At 50.6% G+C, this 12,862-nt stretch overlaps 1 protein-coding gene across 6 annotated transcripts in view; it reads right to left on the reverse strand.

Moving 5' to 3' along the window:
* The window catches only part of SEPTIN5 (septin 5), a 42,486-nt gene that overhangs the window by 18,653 nt on the left and 10,971 nt on the right, over positions 1–12,862 (reverse strand). For 2 of the 6 annotated variants that reach the window (XM_086856271.1, XM_086856275.1), the window contains exon 2: positions 3,258–3,321. The exons of 3 other annotated variants lie outside the window; for them this stretch is intronic. In XM_086856271.1, the coding sequence (XP_086712397.1) occupies positions 3,258–3,272 (15 nt within the window). In that variant the 5' untranslated portion in view covers positions 3,273–3,321. Of the gene's footprint in view, positions 1–3,257; positions 3,322–11,709; positions 12,278–12,862 lie in introns of those variants that run through there. One more of the 6 variants, XM_086856272.1, reaches the window with a different exon arrangement.

Here is a 12,862-nt window from a genome sequence, read left to right on the forward strand (position 1 = left end):
TGCTCAAGCAGAACAGAAGCAGCAGCAGGCAGTAATCCCATTCCCAGTTTGTTCCTCAGAAATGGAAGCTGAGGAACAGCTGATATCCTCCATGCAGGTGCAGAGGTGGGAACCTCCAGGGCTCAATTACCACCTTCTTCTCCTGTTGCCTCCTCTCCCACTATAAGGAACATCGATGCTGACTTCAGACAGGTGAATCTCACAGGTATCGCAAGGTCTGAACCCTGCTGCTCCATCACCAGCAGAGCTGCATACTCACCCTGAGGCTCCTGCTGACCTGATCCAAGGGAAAAAGCCTTGCTGATCTAAACTCTGATGAATAATTTAACCTCAAGCTTGCAAGCAAGGCTTAATGTAAGTGGCTTCTGGGAGCACCAGAGCCCTGATGCTTTAGCCAGGCTTTATCCTGTGATGCTCAGGAAAAAGCAAGATACCAGGCAAGAAATGCAGACATCCCAAAGCACAGGATTAATCTCCTGTATGTTCAGTGCCACAAGCACAATCTGCACAGCAGCCAGATCTCATCTTTTCTTTTACCTATGCCAGAGGTCAAACTTCTAATTTCTGCTCAAGGATCACTGCTGCTTTTTCACATAATCCCTCCAGAAATGTATAAAATTCAATTTCAAACATATTTATGCTCTCTGCTTCCACTTGAAGCGCCTTGTGCTTCCCAAGAAGCACTGTGTGACTCATGCCATGCCTCCACTTCCAGCTCTTAAAAAAGAGCGACGACCGTAATTTACCTCCTGCTTGTTTAAACTCGTGACTTGCTCTGGAGCGAGTTCACAGAGCTTCTCACACCCAGCTCCTCATTTAGGATAATCTGCACTATATAACAAAGTGGGCAGACGTAGAGCTGGCTGGATCTCTTCCAGCAGCCCCTCGGTTGCTGCCCACTCCTCTCCACGGGAGGAGCCATGGTTCGGTACCAGAGCGTTCTGCGGGAGGGAAGGAGCTGGCCTGCGCAAGGGCCGTGTGCGAGCGGGGAGCGCCCAGGCGGCTCCCCTGGCCAGGGCCACACGGAAAACTAACGTACAGGTCAAACCTGCCGCCCTCACTGCTTCCTCCGATTGCAAACACATTCCTTAGCACAGGACAGAGGTTTCCAAATTTAGCCTGTTAAGACAGAAGGAGAAACCAGGTGGTGCAGGAAGGTCTGAGGCAGTCTTGACACTACTGATGCTCATCTCTCCCTCCTATCCATCCTCCAGCTTTGCAGCACAAATCAGGCTTAAATAGATGCCTTGCCTCTCATGTCAAAGCTACAGCTGGGAAAACCAGGGAGAGGCAAAGCAGAATCCTGCCAGCCCTGGGAAGCCAGGCACAACAATGTTTGAGAGAACTAACAGGTACACATTGCTCTGGGGCAGAGAAGCTGGCTGGGCTGAGATCGGTTTGGTGGAAGAGGATGGAAAATAATGGTGATTTATCCTCTGCAATGGAAAGGCACTGCTTCTTCCAGCTCTCAGGTTCTCCATCCAAATGACAAGAATATCAGTTTTGGAAGTTCTTGATGCATGTTAACATACATAAATAGGAAAAGGCTGGGGACAGGATCCTACAGAAGGTGCAGTTTGTGTTTCAGGTAGTGGTCCCAATCCTGCGATCCTTACTCACCGAGTAGTCCCTTTGACATAGAGACGACTGCTCACGTGAGTAAGGGATGCAGGATCAGGCCTGTCTACCAAAGAGGCTGAATCCTGAACCGGAGAGGACATCATGGCCTCTGAGCATTGTGAGACACCTACGCCTGGTCCAGCAGGAGCTAATCCAAGGGTATCTCACAGGGGAAGACAGTCCAGGTTGGGGCACCACACCTGCAAGCAGCACACTGGGCATAGACCATGGAGAGCAAGACAGTGGACAACAAATATGCTCCATTAAAGCAGAAATTCTCCTGATTCATTCCCAGTTCACCCATCTCATGAATACTTCCAGGTCTGCAAGGAGATGTTTCTTAACCCTGCTGTCCTCCCAGCAGGCTTCTGAAAACTTTGGGAGAATGAAAGCCAACTGTCTTAGGAGAGCTCCCAACCTCTATCTTAAAGCTACAATTAACATAACTTTATGAGCAGCTGATGCCCACAAGAGAGAATAAGCCCACTCAGCTCACCAAATAATTTTAAATTTCATTAAGGAGGAAAAGGCAGGTCTCAAAAGCAACCTTCAGTTCTGGGAGGCACCCCAGGAGAGAAAAGCTGGCCTCAGACTGTGTGAGCAATAACCCGGAAAAGCTCTGCAGAACACAGAGGTAGAGGCACTTTCTCGTTCCTAGGGGGCCTCCTGCAGATCTTCCATCAAGGACTCAGACGCCCAGGCTCAGGCCACACATCCTCCCTCCCTGCTGTTGGCTGCCTCTACACACTCAGTAACAGCAAGCAGAGTCCTTGTGCACCTTGAGACAGCAGAGGCACACAGGGACCTTCACCTTCCATCCCACTCTCACCCCTGGGCTTGCAGCCCCAGCCCACTTGATTGAGATGAGCCTGCTGAGAAGGAGCCATGCACTCATCCTCCTCCCTCTGCACCAGAACAGCTCTGCCTGTGCTCCATCTCCATCTCCACAAAACACAGCCATACCTGGCTGCAAAATGCCGTCCCTCGGAGCCTAGCACGGGCCAGTGCTCCCGGCGAAAGCAGCTGTGTGCCTTGCAGTCTCCCCCAGCTAGCTGTGATGTGTGCTGGACCATCTGCTCTCCCAGAGGGGACCCCCAGGAGCCCATTTCCCAGCCCCGCCATAAAAACAGTCTGTGCAAACGTCACTGCCCACATCAGTCTGCCCAGGGCTGGGCCCTGTGTCGGGACTAGCATCTGTCTTTGCAGATGGATAATTAGATTCCCTTTCCTTTCTCCTCCTGATGGTTTCTCTGGCTGGCAGTTCCCCCGCAGCCCTGCACAATCCAGCAGCATTAGTCAGAGGGAAATTCTGCTCCCTTCCTCCCCAGGATGTTGTTCTTGGTTCAGTATGAACAGCAGAATGAACTGCATGATGATCTGAGTGCTTCACTGCAGTAGCACTTGTCCTTTTCAGCCTGGCAAACACAGGCTTTCCTTCCACAGCTGCACCCTGCCCCTTTTCCCCAGGTGACACAGAAATCACAGCGTGAATTCAATGAGTGTGATGCTGTTAGCAATTGGAAGCAATTAGCTAATCAGCAGGAATACACAATCAGCTGGACTGGGGTTGCAGCACACTTCCATTTATGAGCAGTGGTGCCAAACACTCCTTTTGGGCAGGGCCTAAAGAAGCATACCTGATTCTCAGCCATGGTGTGAGATGCTCTCAGAAAAAGATCATAACACCCTCCTGCAGGAAACCTGAGGAAGAGATGGAGCAATGATGAAATTGGGGTAATTTAACAGCTGTACCTCAGAGCTCCCAGAGAACGAGAGGATTGCGTGCCCAAATGAAGCATCCAAAGAGATCCTCACTGAGCATACAAGACTGTCTGTCCTCCCCTGCCACTAAGAAGTGGCTTTCTGGGAAGCAGTACTGATAACTGAAGCCCTGGTGGTTGCACAAGCATCCCCAGGACCTGCAGAGATGCACAGACACATCAGTTTCACCTGAAAGTGAAACAAGACAGAGAGGACTTATCCTGCTGGGATCCACAACTTTCTCACAGTTTCCCCCTCACAGAAGATGTAGACTGAAGAATTCAGAATTCATGTCCTCTTGTACCCTGTGACATCCTGTGTTCTCCACAGGCAATGTCCTGAATCCATGTACAGCACGGAGCTTACAGCCCTCCAGTGCAAACCATGAAGACTTCCAGAAGCTTCACATCACTGACTGGGCTTGGTAGCTTCTATTCTGCATCTGGCTACAAAAACCAAACTGCTGCCTGCTCCATGCAAGGGGCTTTGAAATGCCTTTCAGAAGATTCCAGGAGCTTGCAGCTGACTCCCCTGTGAGCCATGCCAGCCCACTGCTGGCTGCCCACCAGGAGCTGGATGGAGCATTACCCAGCTGTGCCAGGCTCACAGGCCACGAGGCTGAGACATTGCAGCCATGGAACAGTCAGTGCCTCTTGCACCGTTTGCGGCCTGGCCGGGCTTCCCAGGGCCTGGCACACACCGGTGCCCACGCCGGAGCGTGGCGGCAGCGCGACGCGGTGTTCCCAAAGGGCACCACAGCTGTCCTCCACCACGGCTGCCCAAGGAGGTCCCCAGCACAGCTGTGTTGTGGGCCACTGGAACAGCTGTGGGACCACCCAGGCAGATACAGAGCCTGGCAGTTTGCTGCATGAATGAAGAAGAAAAGGTAAGGGCAGCAAGGCAGCTGGGAACCAGAATTGTTCCCCACTTGCTTGTGTTGTGCAGCCATCCAGCATTCACATTGGCTCTTTGTACCCTGCCATCGCAGACACTGAGGCTGTGCCTGGGGTGTAGCTGTCAGAATAATCAGAAACAGAATCAAGAAATGCTTTCCAACACCTTTCTCTCCCCTTCTTCATCACCTGCTTGCTCCAGCAAACACCAAGCCTGGTTGCACCTTTGCTGAACAACTCACCACTTCCCTGTGCTCTGCAGTGCGACTGGAGATTCACATTTTATGTGGTGATGGGAGAAAACTTCAAGTCACTGAACATCTAAATCAAACTGTGCTGTCAAAGGGAATTTAAACAGTTTCTTCCAAGCTTAGGAGTAATAGTCAGTAAGTGCTGAGTGTTGCTTCTCCTTATCAGGGGGATGTTGACCAGCATGACAAAAATAAGACTAGTTAGTCTGAGTTTGTAGTGAAACAGAGCAAAGAACCTTAGATGAAGAAGTATCTGGCTGAGAGTCTCAACAGGGATTGTGTCAGATACTAGAGGGCTCCCCATGCCCTTCCATAATACAGGTGCAAATTGCAAGGTCTGGAACCCACAGTAAAGATGACCACACAGATCATTTACCAAGACTGGTGGACACTGACAGGTCCCAGTGGCTCTGCAGTACCCAGTCTGAGGCTGCTGCAGGACACAGCAGCTTGCCAGGCTGGGGGTCAGCTCAGCAGTCTTGGTGCTCTTGTGACAGAGGGGCAGTAACAGGCACCCCAGCACAGCCCACCAGCACAGCAGCTTTGTCTGCTTCAGTCCAGCCCCAGACTTCATTAACAGTTTTGCAGCAGTGAGAGATTCCTACTAACCGCTGAGATGGAGCCATCTGTTTCCATTTATGTGCTGGCTCACAGGAGCAGCTACACAGCAAAGGACTCTAGAGAGAGTTTGCTCTCCTGAGCACACAGGGAGTGAACAGCCAGCCAGTTGGGACAGAGACCAAATTCACCCTCCTCAGTGACCTAATACCTACCTTCTGCAAAATGAACACCTGGGAGGCATTGCAGTCCTCCCTCTTTGATTTTGAGACCAAGCTCCATCTTTAATCCACCTACAGGCCACTTCCCTGAAGGCACAGAGGATTTGCTCCCAAGAGCAACTACACCAAATTACTGCTCTGCGTGGCACCACAGCAGAGGAGGGGTTGAAAAAGCTGTCCCCACATCTCTTGGCCCGCCCTCTCAAAGCCAAAAGGAATCTACCACTGATAAGCCAGGATCCCTAAATTAACAGCTACCAGGCCCTGTTTTTTTTCTGTACCAGGGCCCTGCAGAAATCATGTTTAAGAAATCTTTATCCAGACACCTTTTCTACACATTCATTTCTGTGTACATGCTTCTCGGGCCAACCATGTACCCAGCTGCCCCACAAAATAGCCAAACGTGCTAGTGGTGCCTGTGCAGCACAAAAGCACAGAGTGGAGATGAAAATGGCAGCAGGTACCATGGGAGAGTCTAGGCAGCTTCCAAAAAATGTAGCAGGAAGAAAGAGATAAAAACTGGGGACACCCTGTGTGGGGAGGGCTATGGAAGTACAGGTCCTGTTTAGCAGCTGAACTCTGGGACAACTTTGCCACCTTGCTTTACCAGTCATACCTGCTTGGGAGGGGAAATAGTCTTCTTGCTCAACAGGAGATTTCATACTACGAAACAGATTGCTTAATTCTTGGCAGTTTGTGTTCAGCAACTACCCTTTTCCTGTATTTGCTGCTTCCTCTCTGAGCACACATTTTTTTAGAGCTAGAAGAGACATTGTTTCTCTCAGCCTGCCCATGGGCCCTGCAATTCCCTTCAGAGATTCCTTCCGTTTGGAAGATCTGGTGCCTGTGGTGGACTCACAAAAACAGCAGAGAGCAGCAGAACATACACTAAGTTCTCCTTTCCTTCACAACAAAATCTTCCTAGTCTTGACTGGGGAGAGCAGAACTGAGTGTTCCTGGAGAACATTGCTCTTAGGTGAGAAAGAATGGAGTATCAGGACATAGCAAGAATAAAACACAGTAACAGTAACACCCTGTGATACTGCAGTAGCAGCAACTGATTGGACAAAACTGTCACAAAACCAAAATCCTAAAGCATCCTACACAGCTTCATGGAGGGATCCTTCCCAACATGATCTTGTCTTACTGCCCAAAACCCATCACCAGCTTCTCTGCCCCATTGTGGTTTTGATTATCTCACCTCCAGCCACACCCCTCTGGAGAGGGCAATTCTGGATCACTTGGCAGGCACCACCATGCTCAGCCCTACAACATGGCACATGACCTCAGTCCATTCTCAATAGCAGGAAAAGAGCTTTCTCTAAAGTGTATCCTCCTGTAGCTCATGTGTCTGGTGTAACAGCCCAAGCACAGGAGCTTCTCTTGCTTCTCCAATCTGCCTTTGCTTTGCTATCACATATTGTCAAGCTGTCCCACTCAGCCCTGCTCTGCTGAAATCTTCCCAGGAGACATTTCTCCTCAGAGCTCCAGACAGAGTGGCACAGCCATCCTTGTCCATTACAGCCCTGTCCCAGTCACCCTGAGGCTGCTCCCAGAAGTTAATACATTGCAGAGAGCACACACAGCTTCAGGCCACAGAGCACAGGGCTGCTGAACTGAGAGACCAGGGGAGCCCTGCCTCCTGCAGTTCCCAGAGCACCGGGCAAAGCTGTGCTCAGGCAAGCAGGATCTGCTGCCAAGACCTCCCCCAGTGAAGGAAGAACCAGTGACCCTGCCCTGAATCAGGGAAGGCCCTGAGCAGCACAGCAGGGCTGGGCACAGAGCCCTGAGTTACCATCCCAGCTCCAGAGCTGACAAACCTCCCACCAGAGGCAGTGCCTGGTACAAAGCCTCTTTTGTTCCCGACACACGAGCCTGCTCCAGGCTGCCGCCGGGACACATCTTTATTGTGCCCTCCTGACTTCAGCAGCAGGCAAGGCTTGGGGATAATAATCCCTTTCTGGGATGCTGCTGGGGCTCACACACAGAGGCTGCAGATGGAGGGGGCTGCCAATGTCCTGAGCCCTGCCAGGCAGCCGGCGCTGGCACCATGCACCCATCACCACTGACAGCAGCACAAACCTCTCCTGGGGCTCCCCTGCCCCAAACTCCTTCTCAAAGCCATGGCAGAGCTCCTCTGTAACCCAGCCAGCACCTGTCATCTGCCACTGCACATCAGTGTCATGGGCATAGCTGTGGGATGCTGAGCAAAGGGGAAAAAAGAGGTGTTTTTAACACAAAATACTTGTTTGTCCATGCACTTTGAGATTGTTCCCTGGAGACAATTCTGAGGCAGGAAGGAAGAAAGTCTGCAAACTCTTGTCCTCACTGTGACATGGTCACAACAGGATTCATTTTCAGTCCCTGCTCCCACTGCAACAGGGAACAGGGGCAGGAGGGCTGGAGAAAGTCTCTTGCTAGATCCCACAAACAGTTAAACTCTCCCTATTTAGCAGTGATGGGAAGGGAATTTTTATCCAACCAAGAGTCTTGATGCCACCTGGGACAAAGCCAAGAGAAAAGCAAATTCTTCCAGTCAATTTATCCCCCTCCAATACTGCCTACCCAGCTACAGGGAGTTTCTGCAGCCACACAGCCACAGAGACATGAGAAAAGACTGCTTTTATTTTCCAGCCATAGCTTGCCACAGCCCAGCATCTCTTCAGCTTGAGCTGGAGCCAGAAGACAACTAAGCTTAAGGGGAAGTGGCTGGACACCCCCACATAGCTTGTGAGACAGCACTTGGAAACTATCCTGACTGAAAAACATGGACATTTACTGAAGTCCAGAACTGCACCTGGCAGACCAGCTCCAGCATCCAGGATGGAACTGGGCTTGCTGGACAACAGCAGAGTCCAAGGAATCCAGGCTTTAGCTGTGCAACCGAAAATCTCGGCCACCTCAAAATAGCAGACATCAAGGCAGGAGGAAGGGCCCTTTGCCATGTCAGGAAGCAGAATTATCTGGTAGTTTCTGCAAGTAGCATCTGTGGTCTCATGTGCTCCTCATCACTGTCTGGACCTGCAGCTGACACTCCAGCTGCCTCTCACCCCATGCTCCAGATCTCCAGATCTCCCAGATTTCTCACTGACATCTTGGGTCCCAAAAATAAAAGCCTCCAGGAGGGCTCTGATCCCCTTTTCTGCTGATCCACAGAGTCTTCAGATTCAAAGAACCCAGTAGAGGCTCTTCCATCCATGCACATACCTTCAGCACCTTTCCACACAGCACATGATCACACTTAGCGTGTTTTCAGTTGGGCACAGCTCAGCACCCTGCAGGACAGGGCTGGACTCTTCATCAGGAACTTACTGCTCTGATGTGTGACACATCCAGCTGTGTTTTTCGGACTCTGCTTCTCCTTCCTACTTCCCCCCATTCTACCATGTAGAAAGATAAAAACCCCCACAGCCATCACCCACTTCCCACCCCCTCACACAGCTGTACATCACTGGGCAGGAGGCACAGGGCTCTCCTGGAGCCTCAGCCCCTCACCTGCATCATTCAAAGAGCATCATAAGCTCTGGCTGGGCCTCCAAACACTGCTCCACCTCAGAGCTGGAGACGGATGAGGTCACCTCCTCCAGTCTGAAATCACTTCCCTTCTCAAACTGCTCCCAAGACTGTGCCACAGATTTAAAAGAGTGGGATGGGTGGGGAGGGAAACCCAAACCAATGGAGCATGTTCCCCATTAAGAGCTCAACACTTAATTTATCTCTGCCTCCCAGGCGACTGCCATCCGAACCCTCCACCCTCCCTCCTTCCCCTGCAAGAACAAACCTGGCAGAAACTGTTTTGAATTAACAGCAGGGTATGGCACAAGCTGCACGGGCATACACTCAACCCCCAAATCCACAAATCCAAACCCAAGCAGAGCACTGGGGACGAATCACAGCTTGGTGTTGTCAGATGAGCTCAGCCACACTGTTCTGCCTTGTGCCAGCTCCAACTGCTGACCTTCAGCTGCAGCAGCCCAAGTCTATCTCACCACACACACAGGGTTGGAAATGGTTTGTACTGGCAATGCAGCACTGAGCACCAGCACCACAACCCTGCGGTTTCTCCAGCACAGCCCCATTCTCCACTGTACAAGTGGCCACACCGGCCAAGGTGGCAGCAGGATTCTCCCACCTGGATCAGACAACACAAATGCCTGAGGAACCAGACTGAGAAAGGAAAATTAAAATTAAGGTCACCAGCATGGAGGAGTCCTAAGGAGAGGAGCCTTTAAGTGGCCACACTTGGCCAGGAGAAACCAGACTGACAGTTCAGTGGCATTCCTTTAAAAACACATTGACCACAGATGAATCAGTGTCTCATTGTTGGAAGTTCTAAGCCAACCACAGTACCCAGCAGTGCCTCAGGCAGTAACAGCCACCACACATCACTGTCATATGCACATACTCCTACACAGCCGTGGGTTTTTCCCCTCACCCCAGACTCTGCTCAACACAGGAAGGCACCCAGGTTTTGTGGGTCTCTTCCAGAATTTCCAGTCTCACTGCAGTAGCAGACACTGGATAAGGCCATTTTGTCAGCAAATACAGCTGCTGTGATCCATACCCTGTTTGGAATCCAATCCAGTTCACACATGTACATGGCCCTGGCCTCACTGATGACATAGCAGCCACTGGGCACAACCCCACAGGATAATAGGAGCTATTGCAAATGCAGTGGCTAGAGGAACAAGGGGCACAGCATGCTCAAGTGCAGCTATAGATCACATACTGCATAATTTTAGACTTCCTTCAAGCAGATGGAAGACTGGGTTGTGTGTGCTGCCAATCCTGTGATAGTTTCTTTGGATCACACAACAACCTTGGGGCTGAACAGCAGAAGTACAGCATGACTGCATCTCCCAGACAGCACTTTTCTCCTCAGCCTCCTTCCAGAGGCTAGCCCTGGACAACAACTAGTCAAAACTGCAATGAAAGTGAGATCTTTCTTCCCCTTGTGGGCTTCAGCCCTTCTAGAAGCAGTGGGCACCAGAGAAAGGAATCTCTCTCGGTACCAGGCACGGACCTGGGCTGTTCAGGTAGCTCCTTCTGCAGACCAGGAATAAATACACTGCAGGACAAACAGGTTTCAGCAGATGAAGCAGCAGGCTGTTCCACCTGGCTGCATTCCCACCAGCTTCTTTCTGCCAGTTCTGGCTTCACACCTGTAACTCAGTAAGATGCCAGCAGAAGTCACCAACACAGTGAGGACCTGGTGGGGAAGTGACTGTCCAACAGACAGGCTGCCTTGCTGGGGAGATGAGGAACCACAGAGCTTCTACACATCAGTTTCTGAGAGCTCCCAGTGGGAGAGCTCCAACAGCAATGAGTGGAGCAGGGCATGCTTCACACCCACTGCCCTGAGAAACACCAACCACTACACAGAAGGAACAGGTCTGAAGTTGAACATTTGGGCTAAGGGGAATCCTGAGGCTCAAGTGCCTCTGGGAAGCTTTAGTTGTGGTGTGATTGACTCACAGGGGAGCAGAGCCACTCCTTCATCAAAGTATGCTGTGTATCCCTAAAAATCATGGCCTCCAGGCAGAAATACCTCTAGACAGAGCTGTTATATCCTGGGCTTCAGTGGCTTCACCACCTCTGAGCATAGAGAACTTCACTGCAAACACCCACACCTGCCCTGGCTGGGCCAGTGCTGTCTGCTGAGCCCTTAAGGATACAGTTCTGGAGAGTCATGAAGGGTCATGCTCTTCACCCTGCACCGACACCCTGGAGAGCTCCGCACCATGTTCTCTGTCTCCTGCAAAAGCTATCAACACTGCAAAAGAGAAAAGATCTGCAAGAGCAAAGCCTGTGTGAGTTTCCCATGCTGTGATGAGTCTGGGTGAAGCAAAGACAGGCACATGGGAGCATAAAGCCCCAGGGCAATGCGCTGCCTAGCTCCTCAGCCCTGGATTTGTCCTCCAGAGAGTGGACTGCAGTCAGCTCCACGCTCCCAGGGAGCACATCCCTGTGTAAGAGTGCCGAGCTGAAGCACAGAGGCGATCCCAGCCACAGAGGGCCTGGGCTCAGCACACAGAACAACTTCCAGGCACACAGAGCAGTCAGAAAGCAGCACAGCCACTGCAATAAACAGTGACTAGCAAACCCACTCCTGCCAGGGAGACACAGGAGGGGTTTAACGAGAAGTCTGAAGGAAAAGAAAGAGGACAGTTTTCAAAAGAAGGTGGGATGAGCTTAAGAGATTAATCCGCAATGGAACATCTCTGCTGAATATATTCCAAAAATAGAAGCAACACTGTAAAAGTTTCAGTTCCAATACAGAAAGCAAAATGTTAAATGGGTCTGTCACTCCTGAGCACAGCCATGATCCTTTCACAGAGCTACAACTCTCACTGATTTTTTTTGAGGCAAAGATGAAAGAGCCATTCAGAGCAGCCTGGAACATACCTCTTGCAGTATTTTCAGTTATTTTCCTTCAGCAACCCCTTTCCTGGACCTAATCCATGGACCACAGCACATGAAAGGCAACTGTAAGCCTGGCACCAGGTGTGTAAATGCCGAGGCAGCAGTAGCCTCCTCATGGGAGATGGCGAGAGCTCTTGCTACACATCAGTTTAGATCAGAGAGGGATGGTGGGGGGAGAGCAGTGACAAGCTGCTCACCAGAGCCAAATTTATAAAAATACAGGAGGTATCTAGCTCCTCAGTTTCAAAGGAGGTAGGCACTTTCATCTGTATTAAAAGATGGCTGGCCTTTGGTTCCTATTATTGCAAATTGCCTAAAAATTTTGCCTTTTAAATAACTACATTGTACAATGGCCCTTGTAGAAAAGCTCATGTTTCAGCCTATTGCCTTTCATCTCCACACCACCAACCCAGACCAGAGGAATGTGTCAGTTCCTTGGTTAATCCAGAATGTGCCGACAATTTCAGAGGCACTGCAAGCAGGATCACTTCATTTGTGGCAGGAACAGCCCACAGTCCTGGACTGGCACAGTGGGAAACTGCAAGGCTGTGGCCCAGGAGAGGCTCCACAGACACCATTGTCATGCAAACACTCAGTAACTGCCATCATGTCACAAGGCTCCACTGAGCTCCACACTGGAACAAGAAGATTGGAGCTGATCTTACAAAAAAAGGCACTGGATTTACTACACAGCTCTGCAATTCTGGCAAATCTTACCACTTACAATTCAGTATAAAATACTGTAGCCAGACCAGGCAACCCAACTTGACCAGGACAGATGTGGAATGAGTATTGTCCTGACAAGGTCTCAGGGATGGTATTTCCTACTGAATTCAAGACTGCCATTTTGCCTCTCTCCTCATTAAGAATTACAGCCTTAGGAACAAACCTTATCACCCACCTAGACTGCAGGAGACAGACACTAAAGCTGTACATCCTGCAGAGGCTATTAAAAGACAGACATTAAAAAGTGCATCCTCTACACCTCCTAAAATCCTTTCCACCTTAAGATAACAATTTCTTCCCTGAAAAACAGAGAGAAAGCAATCACAAAAGGTTAGTGCCCCTATACTGTCCTTGCATCAGGACCACAGCCCAGTCACTGAACAAACAGGGTCCTCCATAACATCTGTTC

Source organism: Cyanistes caeruleus, chromosome 18 (assembly GCF_971803275.1).
Source record: "Cyanistes caeruleus chromosome 18, bCyaCae1.hap1.1, whole genome shotgun sequence".
NCBI classification, from domain to species: Eukaryota; Metazoa; Chordata; class Aves; order Passeriformes; family Paridae; genus Cyanistes; species Cyanistes caeruleus.